We start from the raw sequence: 23,418 nt of genomic DNA on the forward strand, positions 1-23,418 counted from the left end.
GGTCATGATTCAAAAGGCCTAAATCATGTATAATATCAATATGGGAGAGAAACTGAATTTGTGGTAAGATTTGATCATATATTATCAATGAGAATGTAATGACACCTTATACAATACAAAACCACACAAGATTGTTTAGGTTAGTATTTGTAAAAAATACACACACAGTTTGTGAAAATCAAATCAGCCAATGCTCAGACGAGAATCCGAGTAAGACTTGAGGCTTGTTTGGCGCCTCGGCACGCCTATTTCACAAGCATTGACTCTTGCAGCAAACCTCAGTGAACAAATTGATTCACCTACTGATGAAGGATCCGGCGACACGTTCACAAACATCAACGTCTTTGAGTCTCCACCTAAACAAGGCTGCAGCAGACAAAAAACCAGAGGGCCAAAGCAGATATAAGCTCAATGGTTTATACTGTTGGGATTCAAAACAGTTTGTATCTAATGACAGTGAAACCTAGTAAATCTTCAAATCTAAATGACAACGGAAGAGTTGCATATTCGCCCATAGGTCAAATCGGATGTGTAATTATTCGAATAATTGTTGGGAATATGCAAGCATATGAATCTAGGAGTTTTTGCTTGCATTGTTTTATTTGGTCTACGTTGATAAAAATCAAGATAATGCAGGATTAGACACGAAAGATCCTTTTTGGCTCTCTTTAGCCCTATGTCTAATAAAAGGTGGAATGAATGCTTTCATAACACATAATATAGAGAAACGGTGTTTGGTTGAACAATCACCTGGAGAAGATAGGTTAGTTTGGAGTTCCTATAAGGCACATGCTCCTCCTTCTTGGCCAAGGCAAATATAACATCGCTTAGAGACGATAAGCTTTTATTAATGGCCTGAGTAAGGGTTGTGATAACAGATTGTAACAGAGTCAGGAAATGCTAGATTTGCTTTGAGAAAAACAAAGATGATTGTCATTCTGATACCTGGGTTTCTTTCAACCGATCTCCAGTAGCGCCACTCTTGGATAACCGCTCACTACCAGCAAGGTCGATTAGATTCAGAACACCTTGTACTTGTTGGTCGGTACTCTAGTAACACAAGTAGAAAGAGATATCCATACATGTTCAGTTGTATGAATGCTAAGTTTGGAGTCGTCACAAGAAATTTGAAGAGCAATACCTCATTAACACCCATGATTCGCAAGGTGAAGACGAAATGGCTCCTTGAAGATTGTTCATTCATTTGTGTCTTTCCTACAGACCTAAAATTCAAGAATAACGAAAATGTAAATAAATTTGATACTGAAAACTGCTCATGCTTGAAAGAAAAGGATAAAGGTAGCATGAATATCATTACCTACTCTGCGCTGCCCGGTCTAAGAGGTACGAAACCTCCTTGCTACTACGAACATCCATGATTGTAAGATCAGAAACGTGAGTGTTTCCATTTGCATCATGTTTGATAGTGTATTGCTTCACATTTTCTAGCCGAGATGCATCAGAGATTGATTTGTTTGGGGCTAACAGATCACGGATTGTTTCATTATATATCTCAAGCATTGAAACCTGAAAAGTTGATTATAGTGATAAGTTGAAGCCAACGAAGAGAAAAATGTTCGAAGTAAGCAAGAGATGAAGCAACATTCACCTGCATTTCATATTTCCATCCTTGGGCCTGCAGAATTTGTCGAGTCTCAAATACCTGTTCCAATGTTCTCGGAATCAAACCTCTTTGATCAGGTGATTCTGGCTTGCCCATCATGGTATACGTCTTGCCAGAACCGGTTTGCCCATAGGCAAAGATACAAACCTGATTATGCAATATTGCTTTTAGTAACAATTTGAATTATCAGCAAATTAAAAATCTACAAATATGAACTATTCACTAGCTAAAAGAACATTGTGCATAATAGACCCACCTTATAGCCATCGAGTGCACTTTGTACAAGCTGTGATATCTCCACAAAAACTTCTTGTTGGGACGTATCAGGCATGAATGCTTTGTCAAAAGTGAAAGCAAGCTTTTGCCCTGACAAGAAGAATTAAAAATGGATGAGAAATGGAACAAGGGAATATAAATCCACCGAAAAAGTCAATCTGAAGCTCACCATTTTGAGTTACATCAATGCCTCGACCCATTGTTTCTGTAGCTGTTGGGAAAGAGATAACTTTTGTGTCAGCTCCAACTCCATCATCTGACAAAAAAGGTCTCACTCTACAAAAAACGCGGATGTTCCCTTTCAACTCCTGCATTGACAAATTGATTTCAGGAACAATTTACATAGCATCGTCTACTACAGAAATTAAGATAGACAAAAATCTTTTTAAGAAAAAATTCTGGAAAATGATTTAAGTGTAGGTAGTAATAGTACCAAGATAGTGTTGTGCAGTTTTTTGCGAAGCTTTTCTCCTTCTGCGATTTTGAACTCTGCATCAGCCAATCGGTTTTGTAACTCTTGAATACATGCCTTTTGTTCCTCGAATACAGATCTTGTCTCTGTGGCCGACATGTCTGATAGCTGGCACAATATACAAAGCAAAGTTGTGAATCCAGAATAATAAAAAACTCCATTTTCTTAATTTAATTATAAAATATATATGCCAAAGACATTCCAAATCAACATCGAACAACCTTCAGCTTCTTTTCTGCAAACGCCAGCTGCTCCTCCAGTTGTCTAATTTGCACTGTTTGACTCAAACAAGTTGACTGACAAAGGAAAAGAATGGCTATCAGAAAATTGCTTCCCAATCGTTAATTTTATATCTAGCAACAAAAAAACAAACCTCTAGCTCGTCCATTTTGCCACTGACGCTCTCTAACTCAACAACATATTTTCCAGTAGATTCTCTGTGCTTCACTACTTCAGCTGTTAGAGCATGCACTTGAAACAGCTGTTGATCACGATCATCTCTTATTTTTTGCAAATCACCTTTCAAGCTGGTAACTTCACTAGCCAGTGCCTCCTTTTGTTTTATAGCTTCATTTTGCGAATCCTTTTAAGATCAAGCATATACAAGCATAAGTAATTATTTGATGAAAATGTATCAGCATAGCAAATAGCATCTAGCATTGCCTTTAGCATATTCAAGAAACACAAAGATCTAGTAATTAAACCAATCGCATTCACATAGCATATTAAAAATAACTTTTGTTCTTTCAGTTTTAATTCAGTGTAAAAGGTCACAAACTGAAACAAAAAAACGCACCCTTGAGGTTGCAAGTTGCTCTTGCAGAGAACTATGATGGCCTCTCAGTGTACTAAGGTTTTCCACAACTGCCGCCTTCTCTTTCTCAACATGTTTTAGTGTCTCATTAGTTTCATTAAGTTCAGACTGCAGTCTACTATTATATTGTTGTAAGCTTGTGTTGTACTCTTGTAACCTCTTGTACATATCATTTTGTGATTGTATCTGCACGAGACATTAAACACCCAGAAGAACACATTAGATGAACAATTTATAAACAATCCTTACCTCCTATGTATCATCTACATACCTTCTGGATGTTACTAGCATTGTCTTCTTGAGTTCGCTTAAGCTCTTCTAGAAGGGAAGCTTGCACTTTCTCAGCAGCAAGTTTGGCCTCTCTTTCTCGTTCTAAAGAATCCAATGCTTCCTGCATTTTAACAATTAGTTCTTTGCAGTGGTTGGAACATTAGCTACCCGAAACTGTGTTTACTGTGTCATGGCTGTTTCATACCGATTTCTCTAGCTGCACTTTAGTATGATTTTCTTGCAGTGTGTCTAGGTTTTGCCGCAACTCCATGATAATCGAATTCAATTCATTATCTTTCTCTTTCATCAGCAGTTCTGACGGTGTTCACAAAATTAAAGTTAAAAGAAAACTCACATTAGCAAAAACAATTTCAGCATAAGCCCGATAATCGAAAAACCTGAAATTAGTTCATCCTTACCCACATCACTGCACTTCTTTTCTGCAACTTCCAGCAAATTCTTGAGCTTCTCCTGCTCGGTCACATAATTTCCTTCCAACTGTCGGAACCACCTAACACACTGCTTAAGCCTCTTAATGCAGTCCTCCATTTGTTCTTTCTTTTCCTGAAAAAAAAAAAACAGAAGTGCCCCGAATCAACATAGAATCAACAGATTCAACCTCATTTACACTGACACTTACAAACCACCACCAGCTCATATCAAACTGTGACACAACTGATCAATTAAAAATTTAAAAGACAAATCCCACTCAAAATACCTTGAAGTTGTAGTTGAATTTATTTTTACTTGCTGGCTTCTCGCTGAGCAAGGCCTCTACATCCTCCTTGGTGAACTCAATAACTCCACAGTCTGCACCCGAGCTGCCCGATGGCTTACTGTTAGGAGGTGGATCCTGTCCCCCATTCACCACCGAAAATGCTTGCCGAGATTGTGGCCTTCCCACAGTTCCAGAGGTCACTTTAGAGCCTCCAATCCGCCGCCTCTTATCCACCGTAGCCTCATCGCCACTGGGCTTACTCTGCATAAACCAATAGCAACCCCAATTCAAAATCAGAAATTTAAACCACACACCGTCGAAACTACCGAGGAAACAACTGTGTGTAAATTCCCTCATCGAAAATGAAAAGTAATTCAATCAAAACTATCCCCACAGATTATCCAATCAAACATACCGGCAGTCTTCACTGCACAATTAACAAAAACATGAGGGATTTCTTAAAAGCACAAATTTTAAACCCTAATTTTACACAAACACCGCACAAATACAGAACCATTGCCCCCAATTAGCTCAATAATGTACACGCATCTAAAGAAATACGAACATTGAGGCAATAAACGAACCCAAAATGACCTAAAAATCAAGAATAATTGATAGTGAAACGGCACTCACATGTGAAAGAGCGGGAGGAGGCTTGTTCTGGTTCTTGGAAGCCATACGCAGGGGGGAAGGGGGGTACTAGCGAAGCTCTCTCTCTCTCTCTCTCTCTAGCAGGAAATTGGGAGCTGCAGAAGAAGAGATCCGGATTGAGAAGAGCGTATGGACAAAGAAAAAGTGGGGGTCAGATTTTGAATTGGAATTCAAAATTGAGTGTGGCGGTAATGAGGAAAGATCCGTTATAAATTGAACTTCAAATAGTTTTTTATTTATTAATTTATTTTTATTTTTATTTTTATTTTTATGTGAGAAAATTGGGAAGTGTGGTGGTTGAATAAAAGGATTGTCAAATTTTGACACGCCACAAAAGGTGCAAAATTAATGAACTAGTGTCAAGTTTTACTGTGTTTTTGCCCTATTGGGTTGACCCATTAAATACATGCTATAATTCGGGTCGGATTCGGATGACTAGTTAATAATTAATTAGTTTAATTTTTTTTTTGTTGAGTTAATATTATACTTTATCATTTGTACTTTTCATATTTCGTCTCCATTCATTCCTTGCCTTCACACTGCCACAACCTCCACTATTATGTCGTCGTCGTTTGGTCATATCTCAATTGCATCACGTCTGAATTGTTTCGTGTCGTTGCGCGTGGTTGTCATGTTGGGTTTGTGTCATTGTGGTGTCATGTTAGGTTTGTATTTGGCTTAAGAATCTTGTTTACGTGTTGTATCGGGTTTAGCTTTAACTAGTTGGATCCTTGACAAGTCAATTCAATAATAATTCAACCCTCTTATTTTGTTAATCCTAGCCCAAAATAAAATTACTAACATATTAAACTTAGTGTTTGGTAATTATGGCATGATTCTCTTCGAATCCTAGGTGATTGTTGGTATTCATATCATCTATCACAAGTCACAGCCATTTCATCCAATACCTTATTATATCACGATCGCAGAGAAAAAAAAATAGAAGGGGTAAAGGAAGTTGACTGTCGTTGTTCTTCAACTTATCTGTCGTAGTCTTTACATGTGATTTGTTATATCCCGATCTTGCAGTACAACAAGGGAGGCAAGGGAATGGGCAGTGGGGCAACGACTACGACTACTCGCGAATCTTTCAATTTTTTCAATCGAGATTCTTCCGTCAATTTCTTTTTATCATAATTTTTTTAGTTACGATTCCTAGTTTTGAGGAACATCCAAAAACTAGTCATTTTACTTTTAATATCTAGATTTAATAATCAGCTTGTTTAATACTACTAAGTACTAATAATCATAGTACTTTGTACGGGATTTTCATAGTTAGGTTTTATATGTATAAAACACTAGTAGCAAGACTAGTAAAATACCAGCATTAATACATTTCAATTTTAATTAAAAACATGTGCCGTGTGCAATACGCACTTAATAATTACTAACATATATGAAGATTAAATTTAGATGACTCGATGATAGCACTTAAAAACCTAACAATAACATAAATACTAACCTTTAAAAAACTAAAATGGGAGAATGGAGATGCGGGGTATCGATCCCCGTACCTCTCGCATGCTAAGCGAGCGCTCTACCATCTGAGCTACATCCCCGTGATGTTTCACAATCTTTTGTTACTTTATACAATAGTAAACTAAATTTGTTCATTATGCCAATATGTTAGTACCAAGTTTTTATTTTGTTCTTGTTTTTATATGGTTGAGTTTGGGTCGGATTTTTATAACCATCAATAATTAACAATATAGTTTATAATATTGGTCTTACTTTAATTTACGATTGTGTTTTAATTTTCTCAATTTTCATAGCGTATCTATTATAGTCTTTTACCAATTTTTGAAAGTCTTCAATTAATAGCCTTTAGTTCACCTCCACCACCACTAAGTTGTTGCCGCTCATATTTCCTCCATAATATGCATGTTCGTTTTCTTGTCGCTAACAATTTCGTATTATATGCAAATAATCTTTTAGTTCGATTGTTCCAAGTTAAGAGTTTTCTTAACGAATAAGATATATGTTTGACAAAATTATTTTCATGTCGATGCCAAAAACAATCTAACTTGCATGATTTTTCCATGTCGATGCCAAAAACAATCTAACTGGCATGATTTTCCCATCTTACTTATAGTTAATTACTAGTCGTAGTCCAGCTAACAAGGAATACTATTAGTACTCATATTATAGGAGTATATAAACTTTAATTTCTATAAATTCAGTTATTATTATAAGTCAAAACATAAGTCCATGGCATTCTAGAGAGGAACAAAGATCAATACTAGTCCTTGCCATTATAAATATAGTATTTATATATAGTACTAGAAAATAAAAGTTAGGAAATCAATTAGACATGAATGACCAAATATTCTAAAAGATCTAATTATAAAGAATTAAATTAATCTTAGGAGGAAAGAATTTTCCAGGTCAACTCACGCGGTAGGCTGCCCATTTCTCCCTTCCTTTTCTTCTTCCTCTTTTCCACATTATAACGCAGATCCGATGTAAAAAGCAAGGATTTTTTCTTATTCGATTCAACTTTTTATCATCTATTGATTGCTTCAAGGAGTACCTTTTCTTGTTTTTATATCCTGTCAGCCTTGTTAGATTGCGCCGCCTTTCCCCAGTGCGATTTGAGCTTATCTTTGTGGAATCTTTGAGGTGTGGCATCGGAATCGTTGAGAAATATTGAGTTGGGTTGGTGTATCTGTTGCAAAGATTCGACCTTTGAAGTGTTTCCTGCGGAGTTTGGCGGTTTTAAATAGAAAAAGACTCGTTTTCTCGCTTTTGTTTCTTTGTTGGGAATGTGTTATGAGAAGGATTGTGTGTAGCTGGGGAGATGAAGATTCAAGAAAGGAAATGGGTGTTTTGGTTTGTGGCTTTTGCTGTGCTTTCAGCTGTGGTTGTAGCTCAAAGCAGGATGGAGGAAGAAGAAGATCCTTTGGTGGCCTATCTAGTAGAATCAGGGCTCATAAATCTGGAAATGGTATATATATAGCTCATGCTCTTCTTTGAGTTTGGTTTCATGTTTATACATAACATGTGTGATATATGGTTTTTAAATTTATGTTGTGGCTTTTGAGTTTTGTGTGAAATGTGCATAAGTGTCGTGGTCTTTTTTTTTTCTGATGATTTGGAGTGTTACTTTATGATTTATTGGTGTTGTAATACTTCACTGTCGTTTGGACCGCGTTACTTTTGAAAATCAGCCTAGATTGATGGATTATACTATAGCCTAATCCATTGTTACTAAAATGGATTGCAACGTTGGGATGTCTCAGTGCTATAATTCTATTATTTGAGCTAATTTGGCTGGATTTATATCCCATTAGAAGGTAGGCTTGGAAAAGATAAAAAGACTCAATCATGAAAGAAAACACCCCCTATAGATATTAATGTGTAATCAAGGGGATTTTTGTGAAGGGGGTGGGGTATTTATCAATGTAAGCACACTGGTTTGATGAGTGAAAGCTTTCCAAACTATCCCTTTACCTCACTTCTAACTTCAGTGTGGGTATCTTGTGGCTTTTGAGTTCTTTGTGAAATGTGCTATAGCCAATAGTGCTGTGGTCGGTTTTTCTGGGGATTATGGAAATGTTACTTTGTTATCTTGTTGGTGTTGTAATACTTCACTGTTGTTTGGACCTATGTATCCTTCATCAGGGCATTTACATTTGAAGATTAGCCTAGATACATAGATAATACTATAGACTAATCCATTGTTACTAAAATAGATTGCAACTTTGATAATCTCTACTATATTTGCTATTTTTGCTTGGTTCCTATTCCATTAAAAGGCACGTTTGGATAATACTATATTTTTCTCTTTCTAGAAGCTTTTGATCGTTGTTATGAGTATATCTTCTATGCTGAACTGTTACTTAAGCATTGAACTTTCATCTTCTTCAGCGTTTCCTATCGGTCGTTTACTCATTTATTCTAGTTTCCACAAGAATTTTACTTGTTTGTAACACATACTGCACATCCATTATGCAATATCTGATGGTATTCGTACTGCAGGGTGAATTACTAAACGAAAATTGTCGGCCTCAGTTGAAACTAGCACAAAAAACTTTACAAGATCTTGAACTTGTGAGTGGTAAATCTTCGAGAACGCAAATGCACCAATCTGTCAGTATCTTATTACCTCAGGTTCATCAACTCCTTATAGATTGTGCAAGAGGGAAAAGTATCGTGCTTCATAATGTGGAAGGAGAAAAGAGTTTTGGTTCTCGGTATACCAAGTACTTGAAATTCATGTTCGACCTGCCCTGGTCTTCTACGAGACGCAAGCTAGCTCAGACTCCTGGAGAAGCACCCGCTCCATCGCCAACAAGTTTGTCACCAAGTCCAGCACCTTCAGTTCCTCTACCTCCGACTATTATTCCATCCAGTCCTCCTCCCGTCATTCCATTTTTCCATCCGGATGTAAACTCCAGTTCACCGCCAGCTTTGGATGAACAAACTTCTCCAGGTGCTTCTAACCAACAGTCGAGCAATGATAAATCCCACAACAGAACTGTTGTTATTGCCGTCGTGGTAACAGCTTCAGTGACGCTTGTCATTGTTGTGGTGCTCTTTATCTTCTGTCGCAGATGCTGCGGGATTGGTCCTGGGCGGGGTAAAAATGACGAGAGGCCTCTTCTCAGCTTAAGCATAAGCGACTACTCTATTTGTACGATATCTTGTTTATCTACTACATCATTTTAAATCTCGTATTGCACTCGCTCGTTGTTTACTCATTTACTTTCGACTTCTGCAGCCTCTCCACAGATGTCATTCGGTCTAGGAAGTTCCGTGGATGAACAAAAGCTCGGTAATCAGTCATTCAATACTAAAGTAAACAATAACAGAGTTGGTGGAAACTACTATGGAGAATCACATACTCTAAGCAATTCGAAATACGAGATCCCATTGGAAGTCAGGAATGGGGCTGCTACCAACTTAGCTGGAAACTCTTTGATGTATGAACCTGATTTACTTCCATTGAGGCCACCCCCCGGAAGGCGAGATTCTAAACGACATCCGGCCAATAGTGCTGCTACTCCTGCTCCTCCTCCACCCAATGTCCCACCAATGAAATCCACTGCTGGTGCACCTCCTCCACCACCTGGACCGCCTCCTCCACCTCCCATACCTCATGGTGCAAACGCTGGCCCTCGTCCGCCACCTCCACCTCCTATTCTGTCCGGTGCCAAGGCTGGTCCACCGCCACCACCACCTCCAGGTCCTGGTGGCCCTCCACCTCGGCCACCACCTATTGGCTTCAAACCCCCTCGACCTGAGCCTCCCGGACCAAATCCTCCATCAGTTTCAACTCAAGAAACCGAGGCTGGTAGTAGTAAAACTAAACTGAAGCCATTCTTCTGGGACAAAGTGCTGGCTAACCCTGATCATTCGATGGTTTGGCATCAGATAAAATCCGGTTCCTTCCAGTAAGTGTAGTTTCCTCCATCGTTACTCACATTCTTGATTATTTTATGCTAGGCCCATCTTATAAATGTAAATTTCGTTACGAGCAGGTTCAGTGAAGAGATGATAGAAAATCTATTTGGCTATGCTCCTGCAAATAACAAGACTGGAGCAAAGAAAGAGTCCTCGTCCCAAGATGCCGCACCACAATATATTCAATTAATTGACCCCAAGAAGGCACAGAATCTGGCGATTCTACTTAAAGCGTTGAATGTTACTACAGAAGAAGTTTGTGATGCACTAGAAGAAGGTATGTTTTTCCCTTGCCATTCTACTTAATTTGATTTTTTTTGTCTGCCTAAGACGTATCGTCTAATTTTTTGGCAACATCTCGGCACTCAACAAACGGGAACTCCTGACATTATTATAAAATCTAGAAACTCTGAAGACAAGAAGCTTTGCTTATATTAGGGCCTTGTAGAAAATCGAGCCCTTTCTACATTTTTTATTCATCATGTTTAGTTTTTCATGGTACTTGAAATGATCACGTCATTAAAATCTATCCCGAGTTACCACATGCTTCACTTTACGTGTCATCTCGCCAAGTAATGATATTGATTGAATACATATGAACTTAGGTCAGAGCTTGCAAATTGTAATCGTTCAGTTCTCTTGGCGGTCAATCGCGTGTATTTATTTATTTATTTATTATATAGATAGGTAGCACATGATCACAATGAAGATGTTTCTTGAAGTATGGATTTCTGTCACTGATTCCACATCATTAAAAGTATTGCTGACCTTTTTGACTGAACAGGTCACGAGCTTCCTTCGGAACTAGTTCAAAATCTACTAAGAATGACACCTACATCCGACGAAGAACTGAAACTGAGGCTCTATGCCGGCGAGCTTTCTATGCTGGGTCCCGCAGAGCGGTTTCTGAAAGTGTTGGTTGATATTCCATTTGCATTTAAGAGGCTAGAATGCTTGCTTTTCATGAGCACTCTTCAAGAAGAGATGACGACGCTAAAAGAATCTTTCGCGGTTTTGGAGGTGAGAAAAATGAGTCAAATCTCGATCGCTGCACTTTATTGTTCATATTCATCAAATCATCGTGTATATTTGTTCGCGTGTTCAGGCTGCTAGTTCCGAGCTGCGACAAAACAGATTGTTTTTCAAGCTTCTGGAGGCCGTTCTCAAAACCGGGAATCGTATGAATGACGGGACTTTCCGTGGCGGTGCGCAAGCGTTCAAGCTCGACACGCTTCTCAAGTTAGCAGACGTGAAAGGAACAGACGGAAAAACTACACTTTTACACTTTGTCGTCCAGGAAATAATCCGTTCCGAAGGCGCAAGAGCTGCACGAGCAGCGAAAGAGACGAGGAGCATGTCCAGCGTCAACTCTGATGACTCGGCCGAGGATCCCTCTAGCGAATCCTCGGACGAGCATTTGAGGAGCCTCGGCCTCCAGGTGGTCTCCGGCCTGAGCAGCGAGCTCGAGAACGTCAGGAGGGCCGCGCTACTCGACTCCGACAGCTTAACAGGAACGGTTTCCAAGCTCAACCACGCGCTGGATAAAGCTCGTAACATCCTGAAATCAGAACTGAAGAACATACCTCCAGAAAACGGCTTCCATCAGACGCTGAGGAGCTTCGTGCAGAACGCTGAGGTCGACGTGACTTGGTCGCGCGAGGAAGAGAAGCGGATAATGGCGTTAGTGAAGAGCACCGCGGACTACTTCCATGGGAACTCCGGGAAGGACGAGGGGCTGAGGCTATTCGTCATTGTTCGCGATTTCCTCATAATTTTGGATAAAGTATGCAGAGAAGTGAAAGCTGCGCCACTCAAGCCGAGCAGAGCGCCAAGGAGTGGAGATGCAACGGCAGCTGCTCCTCCTGATCCGCGACAGGCTGCTGCAGCGGATCCTCGACAGCGACTTTTCCCGGCCATCGCTGATAGGCGAGTAGATACGTCGAGTTCAGACGACGAAGCGTAGAAATGTAGGTACGAGCTCCGAGCATTGGCACTCTACCATGTTTTTGGGCAAGGTTGGAGTTGGAAATATATGATCCTACACCTCTTTTTAACTACTCATTATTCTTTGTTACTTTCTCTGTTTTGTTTATAGTTCTTCCTTTTGATTTGTTATTGACTTTGATTATTCTGAAGTAGCCAGTAAATTATTCTACAAACTTGCTGATTTTTATTTTTTTTGTTTTTAGACTGAATATTTCTCAGTTTAATAAGTACTATTTGGAATACAAACTTCTAAGAGCACTCCCAATGCACTCGGCGTTAAATCCGGCGTTTTATCGCCGATTATCGCCGAAAATTCGCCGGCAATGGGGAGGAATCGGCGATAATCCGGCGTTAATTCTACCGAATTAACGCCGAATCCCGAAAATTCGCCGGATTATCGCCGGATTATCGCCGACCACTGTGGGCGATAATCTGGCGATAAAAATAGTTTTTTTTTTTTTTTTAATTTCCCCCCTATAAATTTAAAATTTAATAATTAATTTAAAATAATTTCCCCCCTATTTTTTTTTTTAATTTTCGTCGTTGTAATTTTTTACTCGTGTTTAATACTACGAACTTTATTACTATTATTTGTCTTGTCTTATAAATTAGCTAGCTTTATTATATACAAAAATAAAACAATTAAATTAGTAATGATCTAAAAATGAAATGTTGAGTTAGGGAGAAATAAGGGAGAAACCATTGGAGCAGTTGGCTAAAAACTGAGGATAAATTTTGGTGCTGATGTGGCGCTGATGTGGCAGGAGTTAGAGAGAAATAAGGGAGAGCATTGGGAGTGCTCTAAGCTATCAAAATAAGCTCCAACAATTTATAAACGTTCTAAAAATAGTTAATTCTAATCAAACTTATTTCCACAGAACCAATAAGAGTTCCGGTAAATTTACAAAAAAATTATATATCTCTAACTCTAAAGTGATGGTTAGTGTATTTTTAGGTCATACCTAAAATGATAACATGACACTAAACTCAAATCTTATAATATGACCTAAAACTGCTTAATTATGACGTTTCGTATTTTTGATTAATTATTGACTATTAAATCATCTAATCCAATGGCTAAGATTTGGGTCGTATTTCTGGATTTAAACACATACAACAATACTTATTTTGATCATCTCCCCTCTTCAATCATTTATAAGTATATATCTCTAACTCATAATTCTCTTCGATAAATTTATCTCCAACTCTTGATTGAGTTAATTCTCTATGATGTCCTGTATAATCAATTATTCACACACTTTGGCAACTTATTAATAATTTTAATGATCATTCTCATTTTCAAAATGAGTAAAGATTCATTGACAAACATTGTATACACATGCATTAATAAATACTGCCAAATAAGTATGTATGTAAAATTTTAAATAATTATTTACAACATGCATTAATTTCATTAAACCAATCAAAAGAATTCAATTATCGCTTGGTCTGAAAAATGTGGTACATTGAGAGACGAACAAATTGTGTGTTTAGACGTGAACAGTCTCATTCCCAAATCCCAATTTTTTCCCTTTCCTAACTATCAATCTCACCTGAAGATGAGCAGAAGGGGTGCTGTATCTGCAATCGATCTCGTTCATGGAAGAGGATTTCTCAATCGATGGTCTCGTAAAACGGGTATTCTCTCTCCTCCACCCTCTCTCTCTTCTCTTCCAAGGCTTTTCAACCTAAGCGGCGCACAATAGATTTCAGTGTTGTTAAAGAATTAGATGATGCTATTAAATTGTTTGGAGAAATGAAGAGTATGCGGCCGGAGCCTTCTATTCGAGTGTACAACAAACTTATGAGTGTTTGTGTAAAGATTGAGCAGTATTCTTTTGCACTTAACATGTTCGATGAAATGCTTCACATGGGTTTCCCTGTTGATATCTACACTATGAGTATTGCGGTTAACTGTTGCTGTCACTTGAAAGAAATATACTCTGGTTTTGCTATAATGGCCTTCTTTTTTAAGAGTGGTTACCAACCAGATGCTGTGACAATCAGCCCTCTCATTAAAGGATTGTTTTTAGAGGGTAAGGAGGCCGAAGCTGTGAAATTATTCCAAAAGGTTCTGGATCTAAAAGTTTCTGAACCTAATTTTGTTATGATTCTGCACTTGATTGATGGGTTATGCAAAGCTGGACAGGTCATTGCGGCATTAGAAAGTTGTGGGTGGAGACCCAACGTTTGGGCTTATAGCACATTAATTGATGGGTTTTGTAAGGGTGGAAAGATGGATGACGCTTTGCAACTTCTACCTAAGATGATTAGCAAAGGTATTTTACCTAATGTTGTCACATATACTACCATGATTAAGGGACTATGTGACAATGGTACGCATACCGATGTTCGAGACTTATTGAATGAAATGGCCAATTCAATGATATCTTTGGATGTGCATACTTTCAGTATATTGATTGATGCATATTGCAAGGAAGGGAAGATGGAAGAGGCTACAAATGTATTGGAAATTATGACGCAACAAAACATTTCTCCCAATGTGGTCATATATAATACACTTATTGATGGATTTTGTATGAAAGGTGAAATAGATAAAGCAAAACAGTTACTTGATTCCATGGTAGAGATAGGCTTAAAGCCTGATATTGTTAGCTATAATAGCTTATTAAATGGATATTGCAACAAGGGATGCGTTGATGAAGCTTGGCTTCTTTTTCTTGAAATCCCTAGTAAAGGTTTGGTGCATAATACGCATACTTATACCACCATGTTACATGGATTATCTAGTAAAAATAGATTTGTTGAGGGCCGGAAACTTTTCAAGGATATGGAAGCCCAACATGTACATCCTAACTTGCATACTTACACTATATTGTTGGATGGGCTATGTAGGAATAGGGAGATTAATGAGGCTGTTTCATTGTTGCGCCTGATTGAAGATAAAGGATTTACCCCTGACGTAGTCACGTACGGTGCTCTTATAAATGGATTATGCAAAAATGGAAAACATGGCATTGCAAGACTTCTTTCAATAAACTTCCTTCAAATGGTGTACAACCTAACGTTCATATATATAATATGATCATTGGTTCATTTTGTCAAGAACGGTCTTTCGAGGAGGTAAAACGTTTGCTGGTAGAGATGGAGGGTCGCGGGTGTGGACCTAATCGTGTAACATACAATGTCATCATCAGGAGTCTGCTAAAGCAAAATGAGGTTGACAAGGCAAGATCATTCATGGAAGAAATGCGTGAAAAGGGATTCTCAGCCGATTCTGCAACTTCCTCGATGCTAGATGGAGATGATTTTTTCCTCAAATTGATGAAGGACCTTGCGCCCTAGTAATTTGTATCCTATTCCTTATCAAGTGGAGATTAGTGATATTATCACCATTCTTTATGCATACTAATACCGTACGATCTCGAACTTATTTTTGGTCATTCAGTTATTGTCTTTTTCAAGAGATTTTAATCTGAAACTTATATTGAAACTGCTGATTTTAGTTAACTTCTTTGTTACTTAAATTTCACCACTCTTTATGCCTTTGCTAAATTTCAGTTATTGTCTATTCATATCGAGGCATCCAAAAAGTTAACATTTCAAGAGATTTTAATCTAAAACATGTATTGTTTCCAATTCCACGCATGCTTCGTTGTTTCTAGTGCAGGGCGAGGAATGATGCAGCCTAAGAGGTTTATGTCTCGGAGCTTCAAGCCGGATTCAATTTTTTGTATGAGTTCCTTATTGCTGTTGCGTGATGCAATTGAACATGCGACTATTATCAGAGTATATTTGTTTTCATTTTTCAAAACTTGTTATATTTGGATGAGCTAAACGGTTAGTTGTTGAGGATTCTATCTGCATTTCTGTATTTTGGTAACTGTGAGAATTCATTCTCATTTTGTGCTTCTACATGACTCTGATTCTGTCAAACTATTCCGGCTAGAGAACTTTTTTAAGTTTATAGGAGTAATATTTAATAAGTTTTTAAAATATTCAAGAAATTCAAAAAATGCAATAAAAGAACTAATTTTATGTGTAGTCCAGCTCAATTCACTTATGAAATGGGCCTAGTTGAGCTAGGTCTAGGTTTATTGATTGATATTCAAACCAACCCAACCCAACCCAACCCAACCCAACCTAACCTGCTTCGTCTGTTGGCTTGATCAAGCCGATCCTCAAATTATCGGCTCGAGGTAAGCCTGTATCGGGCCGAGCTGACACAATTCGTTTGACACTTCTAAAATTGGATAACTTTATTGCTACTTTATTCATAAATGTATAATGAAAAATTGTTAAGTAGCTAAAGTGTGTCAGTATTCTATGTTGCTACTTTATCCAATAAGTTCTTTTAAGTTTAAGTAGTTTATAAGCTCTTTAAGTTTGAAATATCCTAATAATATGGGTACAAAAATATTCGGTTGATTTTATAAGCTCTTTAAGTTTAAGTAGTTTATAGGTTATTTAGGAGGATTGGAGTAAGAGTTTGCATTTGGTCATATTCCTATCTAGGAGATTATGAATTCTTCAATAAGTATTTGGAACACAAACTTCTAAGCTATCAAAATAAGCTCCAACAATTTATAAACCTTCTAATAATAGTTTATTCTAATCCAACTTATTTCCACAAAATCCAATAGGAGTTCAGTGAATCTACAAAAATAATTATATATCTCTAACTCTATATTCTCTTCAATAATTTATTAGAATATATCTCTAATTCTTAATTGAGTTAATTCTCTATGATGTCATGTATATTCATTTATTCACACATTTTGACAACATATTAATCATTTTAATGATAATTCTCAATTTCAAAATATACGTCTGTAGTACAAAAGAGTGATCATTGAATGGCACTTACATTTTTATCATTTAAAAATATTATTAGAAAGATGATGAAGATTAGAACTTTGACACATTTAATGTCGAATATTTAGTTGATTTTGATATTTCCCAAATTCATTCATAAATGCTAAAACCAAAAACATTATAAACAAGTCATTCAAATCCCACCCCACCATTTTAGTAACCAACGTCAAAATAAAACCAAAACAAAGCAAACAAAGACTACCAAAAGAGGATTAAAAATGTAGCAGAATTTGATTTCATAAACTTTCAAGAATGTAACTTTTCTCCATTACTATTAGCTAAACCAAGAAAAGAAGGGATTGGGATTCCAGCCACCCATTTACAAAGACTGAATGCAAAGAAAGATCCGGTCAGTTCACTCCCTACCAACTGCATCTAAACACAAAACCAACACACTGTAGAAATGCTACTAAAGTAATTCCGCTTAAACTCCAGCCTAATCCTCATCGGCTGCAGAGGGCTTCGACGATCCAGTCTTCTTTGGGAGCAGCAGGTTGTGGATATTGGGCATAACTCCGCCGTTGGCGATGGTGACATCTCCGAGAAGCTTGCTCAGCTCCTCGTCGTTCCTCACAGCCAGCTGGATGTGTCTCGGGACAATCCTCGTCTTCTTGTTGTCCCTCGCAGCGTTTCCAGCCAATTCAAGAACCTGAAATCGAATGCAAATTATTCATAAATCACGCCATGAATGTTCCAAACCCAGAATTTAGAACGATGTTAAGCTTAATTCAACATTTAGAGGGATGGTTTCAAACCCTAAATTTTGGGGATTTTCAAAGATCGAGAAAATTGAATACACCAAAGAGATGCCGAGTAATGAAAATCATGAAATCGAAGGATCCAGGAGCCAAAGTTTACGCCGGGTGAAAGAAGGTAAAACAGAATTCAAACCCTAAAATTTGGGGATTTTCAGAAATCGAGAAAATTGATTGCACTGGAAAGACGGTGAGTAACAAAAATCATGAAATCGAAGGATCCAGGAGCCAGATTTCAAACCGTAGTAAAGCAATTTCAGCTAAAAACTGGGAGAAAAGGGGGAAAAATAAAAATTCAAAGCCCTAGATTCAGAAACAGAGGTGAATCGAAAATTGAAGATAATCACCTCAGCTGCGAGGTACTCGAGGACGGCGGCGAGGTAGACAGGAGCGCCGGCGCCGACGCGCTCGGCGTATTTTCCAGCCTTGAGAAACCGAGCGATACGACCGACGGGAAACTGGAGACCGGCCTTGCTGCTTCGAGATGTGGCCTTCTTGGCCGCTCCGGATCCCAGCGTCTTTCCACGACCCGCCATTGCAATATCTTGGTGGTTTGAGAGAGAATTGGAGAGATGGAGAGAGAGGTTTGCTAGGCGGAGGAGAAGAGATTCAGCCAATCGATGAATAGAATTTGCGGTGTGTGAGAGGTTTATATAGTGATGGGGAAATGCATATGAGCCAATCAATAAGCTGTGAGCGGATCGTGAATTGTGACCGTCGATAAGCATTGGGATGGACGGATGGATTTGGAGATGGTTGGTGACGCGGGATAAATTTAACCGCCTTTGGAATAAATTTATTTGGTATTTTTTCAAATTTTTGGATTTGCGTTTACTATCCGCGGCGGGATGCCCTCAACCGTTTAAAAATAGAATACTAGGAGTATTTTAAATGAATTTATATAAGTACATTAAGTTTTACTCGGATTTAAAATAGAAAGAATTATAGTAGTAGTAATGAAACAAGGAAGTGATAGATTAAATTTATAATTAGATTTTCTTGTTGGTTTCATAAAATTGTTTACTTTTTTCATTTATGATGCTAAAACACACTTTCTAGGATGTTGTTTGTCACCATTATTATCTATTTGTATGAGTATTGATATCGTCTTGTATCCTTTCGTCATGTGACAATACGTGGAAAAAATCTAGGTATAAAAAATAATGTACAATGTTTTTTTATCTAATTAGATGATGGCGACAAAATAATAAATATAATTTCTCTTTCATCGTTCGAATTATCTCTTTTTGTAGAGCCGCTAAAGTTCGTTGACCGGAGGGCAATAACAAAATTTCTTCAACTGAATCGCGAGGTTTCATTATTTCATGGCATGGGATGTCAATCCCAACACAGTACAAATGCTAATAGTCCATATGTTCAATGTATTAGTATATTCAAATGATGTACTCATGAGGCAGCACTCGATGTTACATAGTATTCCCTCCGTTTCTTCATAGTTGAGACAGAACTTTTCGGCACGAAGTGTTAGAAATGAATGTTGAATATGTTAAATAAATAGATAAAAAAAGTAAGAGAGATGAAAAGGTAGAGAGAATAAAGTATAAAGTAAATAAAGTAGAGAGAATAAAGTAGAGAGAGGAAAAAAGAGACCATATAAGGAAATGATTCAACTAAAACTTACCAAAATGGTAAAATGACTCAACTATGAAGAAACGGAGGGAATACTATATAGTACTCCCTCCACATTTGGAGTTACATTTATTTACTTTTTAAAATCATAATAAGAAATCATAATAGGAGTTTAGACAAGAGTACTCCCTCCCCGGACCCACTTTTATTTACTTTTTACTCCATACTCTTAGGCAAGAGCACAATATCCACATCCATACTCTTCCGCAAGGAGTCCAGAGTTGGGGATAATCGCAGCGGAAATTGCAAAACAATAAATCCACATAAGAATCTATTTAGGTGATTATGTGGGTCGATTCAATTTCATGCTTGAACATGTAGAAACACATAATTGCGCAATTAATCACATAATTTAAATTAAATTATGTTATTGAATACTTACAACAATGATTCTCCAAAGAATCGAAGTGGCTTGCTACTTCTCCATGTGTAGATCTTGAAGCTTGATTATGAATGCAAGGCCAAAGATCTTCTAACCTATGACCCTTAACTTTATAGATCTAAATTCCTTGTGGGAGGAATCTCTTAGAAATTATAAGAATCTTGAAGGAGAAGACAAGAAAGCCAAGTATGGAGGCTAGGGTTTTGATAACATTTGTCTCATCTTCTTACATTCTTATTTATAGAGTTTATGATGGGCTAGGTTAGGGATCTATGGGGCTTGGATTGGGCCTCCCCTATTAGACCTTCTTTACTAATTAAATTATAACCCATAATTTATAAGGCCAATGAAATATTTCTTGTGCCACTATAGAAGAAATATTGACCGCCCATCCAATCCGTGATTACAAGCAATCCGGGTTAACCTCTTTAATATATTATTTCCCGTGTCTAAGACTTTCTATATCCATTAATTAATTTGTAGTCTGCTATAGACTTAAAATTAATTAATATCTTTATTTCCAAGAGTTTGTCTAGTACGAGATGTATATTAAAAATATACTTTTCCTTTTCTATTTATTCTTGGATTAAATCCAAACCGGCCGGGTTTCCGAATAATAGAACTTCTCTCGAACACCTCTTGGGGATATAGTCAAACCGCGCAGGCACACGATTCAATGTAATAATAAAACTGACACCATACTAGTTATTAATTACTACTACCCAAGATATCAGGAATATTGGGTTACGAAAAACTCGCACCTATTGATAAGTCAAAGCAGCGTATGATTAAATAACGTGTGTCCTATATTATTACAAAGATTAGGAAATATTAAATCTCCAAGACATCGTCTTACAGTAGATAGCAACAAAGACGTGTCTATACTTTAGATCCATTCAATGTTATACCACACCAGTGTCACTAGTCATTCTCAAGGTAAAGACGACTTTTCGGATGGATACTGCAACCTTTTATGATAGGTAGCCAAAGCCTATCTAGGTTGTGAAAAAGTTTTACTTCTACAAGGTACCGGTTGGGCCACCTACTGTGATGACCTGTTCCACGATCCAACCTTCAATGTAGAAGACTTAGATTGATTTTACTTTCCGGCGCTTTAATTATATAATTAAATACGGTCAATGCCCATTAAAGTAAAATACACAGTATGAAGAAAACATTTATTATTCTCATTAAATGAAGAGTGTTTACAATATACAAGCAATTTATCAAATTCAAAATAAACTCGAAAAATGCTTTTTAGTATATATGTTCCAACATCCAGAGCCCTTGTCCTAGCGGCAAAGAGTTTATACATCAATATATGAGGTGCCGAGTTCGAGTTCTCTTGACATCATTTGTAATTTCCTCCTACATATAGGAGTTTATTTTTTTTATTTTTTTTTAAAAATACTCTTCCGCAAGGACAAACTCAAGGGTCCCACCATCCATTATTTAATTTAAATATTTGAGTATCTAAAAACATTTTTACAATATGAAAATACATTAAAATATAAAAATTACATAATTAAATCCTAAAAAATAAAAAACGTATAATTAAAATCCTAAAAATAAAAATACATAATTAAAATCCTAGAAAATAAAAAAATAAATAATTAAAATCCTACAAATTAAAATTACATAATTAAAGGCTAAAAAACAACCCCTTGAAAGACTAGTCCTCTATCCCTAATGTTCTTCGGAGACCCCGTACCATTGCAACATGTGAATCAAGTTGATTGGGAGTCATTCGAGACCTATCAGCCATATTGAGTTGAGCCAAGAGAGTCCACACGAGTTGGTGGGGGGTTAAGGTGGCACAAAGGGAGCGGGAGCGGGGGCGGATGGAGTCGCGGCACGACGGCGATTGGTTGTCGCCTTCTTCCTTCCTAACGGCCGAAGTTGGGAACTGCTCGGGCAGGCGTCGGGGCTACCTAGGTTAGTTGCGGCAAGCTGGCTAGCCACCTCATCCTCGCCGGCGTTAGATAGGGATACCGACCTCGACCGTTTCCTAGAGGAGCTGGAGGAGGATGTTACCCACCCTTATACTTCTGATGATGGCGCACCTCCTGCCAAGAGCTGAGGTACTTAAACGGTTTGTAATTAAAGGATTGGTAGGTCGCCAAGGACGTAGTGATGATGTCGAGCTCGCTCTTGCCGTTCCCCGCCGATCGTTCTTCCTAGAGGTAATTCCTCTGGAACTTTTAGATTTCGTCGTTGGCTCTGAAGATGGCACTGCGCACTATACTATTATTGCGATAGATGGTTCCATCCGGCCGGTTTTCATTATACCGACAAGTGACGCGCCACCAAAATCTATCCCCACTTTGGTTCGTGCCAACATCCGAATCTTCGGAGATAATCAAATAGGCTTTGAATAACAACTCCATCTCCGCTGAAGTGTACGGGATGCGGACACCACGAGTAGGAGTAGGAGTAGGGTCGGTAAGGTCGGTAGCCACCCAGAACTTGAGAACCTTGGTTTTGAGGAGGGCCGAGAATTACATTTCCAGACTAGGGAATGGTTGTGAGCCGAACCATTCGTGGTTCCAACAGCCGGAATCGGAGGGCTGATCGCCAGAGCCAGACATTTTTTTTGTAAGAGTGAAAGATTGAGAATTGATGAGAAAATTTAGATGAGAATTGTATAGTGTGGTGGAAATTTTTTTGTGTGGAAGTGGGGGTATTTATAGATAAAAATGTGAATTTTGGGAAAAATAAATTGAAAAATAAATTAAAAGTGGGGAGAAAACGGATATAATTTATTGGAAAGTAGGAAAATATTTTTTTTATTTAAAAACGATTTTTTAAATTTAAATCGGATTTTTTTTAAAAAAATAATAAAAAAAGAAATTGACCAATTTCGTGCCGCCACGTCAGCATGCTCAGCGGCACAGACGAGCTCGATGCAACGAGCAGCGCCGTGCCAGCGGCGGGAGTGTAGCGGAGGACACAGCGGTGCCGCGCCGTCGGCACGGACGGCGTCTGTCCCAGCTTACACCACTGTGGATGCTCTTATCTACCCACTTAACAATATTTCTTAAATTCCGGGAAGATTAACACTCCATATACAATTAAAACTCGCGACGAGTCAAAGTGAGATTGTCGGAGTATTTTGATTAACTTTCTCATGAGATTTCACTATCTTTGGGCATTGAATGACCCTAGCTAAGTTCTGCATACGTCTGCAAATATGAGTCTCATTATTTCCAGCGCGAATTTTATAAAATGTTAAGATTAGCTAGTGAGAAAAAGACGGTGGAATATATGTCTCACTTACATGTACTTAGTTTTGAATGAAATGTGAGTGAAATAAGTTAGTGAAATGTGAGACGTATATATCATTTATAATAAAAGTGAATCGAGACTCGTATTTGCAAATATACCGAAATGGAAAAATAGGACTACTATTCGCATACATAGAGAGTATAACGATTAATCGCTTAAGGTGGTGGTTGGTTTCCTAGATAAAATAGTATACAAGATGTAATTTAGAATTGAGTTATGAGATTATTTTAGTTGGAGGGATTTAGCTATGACTAACTATCCATGATTATCCATTTAAAATTGAATTTTATTAACCA

The 23,418-nt window shown here is 37.8% G+C and overlaps 3 protein-coding genes, 1 non-coding gene and 1 pseudogene across 4 annotated transcripts; 2 read left to right on the forward strand and 3 right to left on the reverse strand.

The window, feature by feature from the left end:
• Positions 1-57: 57 nt before the first annotated feature.
• LOC125203049 (kinesin-like protein KIN-14C) lies at positions 58-4,983 on the reverse strand. The gene is made up of 17 exons (XM_048101351.2): positions 4,808-4,983; positions 4,175-4,435; positions 3,876-4,020; positions 3,662-3,771; positions 3,458-3,577; positions 3,169-3,372; positions 2,746-2,955; positions 2,594-2,668; positions 2,334-2,480; positions 2,070-2,208; positions 1,881-1,990; positions 1,610-1,771; positions 1,319-1,527; positions 1,142-1,223; positions 946-1,050; positions 751-855; positions 58-366 (listed from the first exon to the last, which is right to left on the reverse strand). Exons 1-17 carry the CDS (start codon positions 4,850-4,852, stop codon positions 184-186), a joined length of 2,412 nt encoding a protein of 803 aa, XP_047957308.1. The 5' UTR covers positions 4,853-4,983; the 3' UTR covers positions 58-183.
• Positions 4,984-6,311: 1,328 nt separating this feature from the next.
• TRNAA-AGC (transfer RNA alanine (anticodon AGC)) lies at positions 6,312-6,384 on the reverse strand. The gene has a single exon. It is a non-coding gene; the product is annotated as a tRNA-Ala (tRNA).
• An 814-nt stretch (positions 6,385-7,198) lies between these two features.
• LOC125200643 (formin-like protein 5) lies at positions 7,199-12,401 on the forward strand. Its single transcript, XM_048098339.2, has 6 exons — positions 7,199-7,769; positions 8,804-9,458; positions 9,546-10,218; positions 10,306-10,505; positions 11,013-11,248; positions 11,334-12,401. The coding sequence occupies exons 1-6, from the start codon at positions 7,623-7,625 to the stop codon at positions 12,189-12,191; spliced, it is 2,769 nt and encodes a 922-aa protein (XP_047954296.1). The 5' UTR covers positions 7,199-7,622; the 3' UTR covers positions 12,192-12,401.
• A 1,262-nt stretch (positions 12,402-13,663) lies between these two features.
• Positions 13,664-15,668, forward strand: LOC125213260 (uncharacterized; annotated as a pseudogene).
• A 1,594-nt stretch (positions 15,669-17,262) lies between these two features.
• LOC125201534 (putative histone H2A.1) lies at positions 17,263-18,434 on the reverse strand. Its single transcript, XM_048099690.2, has 2 exons — positions 18,153-18,434; positions 17,263-17,699 (listed from the first exon to the last, which is right to left on the reverse strand). The coding sequence occupies exons 1-2, from the start codon at positions 18,339-18,341 to the stop codon at positions 17,487-17,489; spliced, it is 402 nt and encodes a 133-aa protein (XP_047955647.1). The 5' UTR covers positions 18,342-18,434; the 3' UTR covers positions 17,263-17,486.
• Positions 18,435-23,418: the final 4,984 nt, after the last annotated feature.

This window comes from Salvia hispanica, chromosome 2, assembly GCF_029641045.1.
Source record: "Salvia hispanica isolate PSC_SH4W2 chromosome 2, Shi_PSC_v1, whole genome shotgun sequence".
Taxonomy (NCBI): domain Eukaryota; kingdom Viridiplantae; phylum Streptophyta; class Magnoliopsida; order Lamiales; family Lamiaceae; genus Salvia; species Salvia hispanica.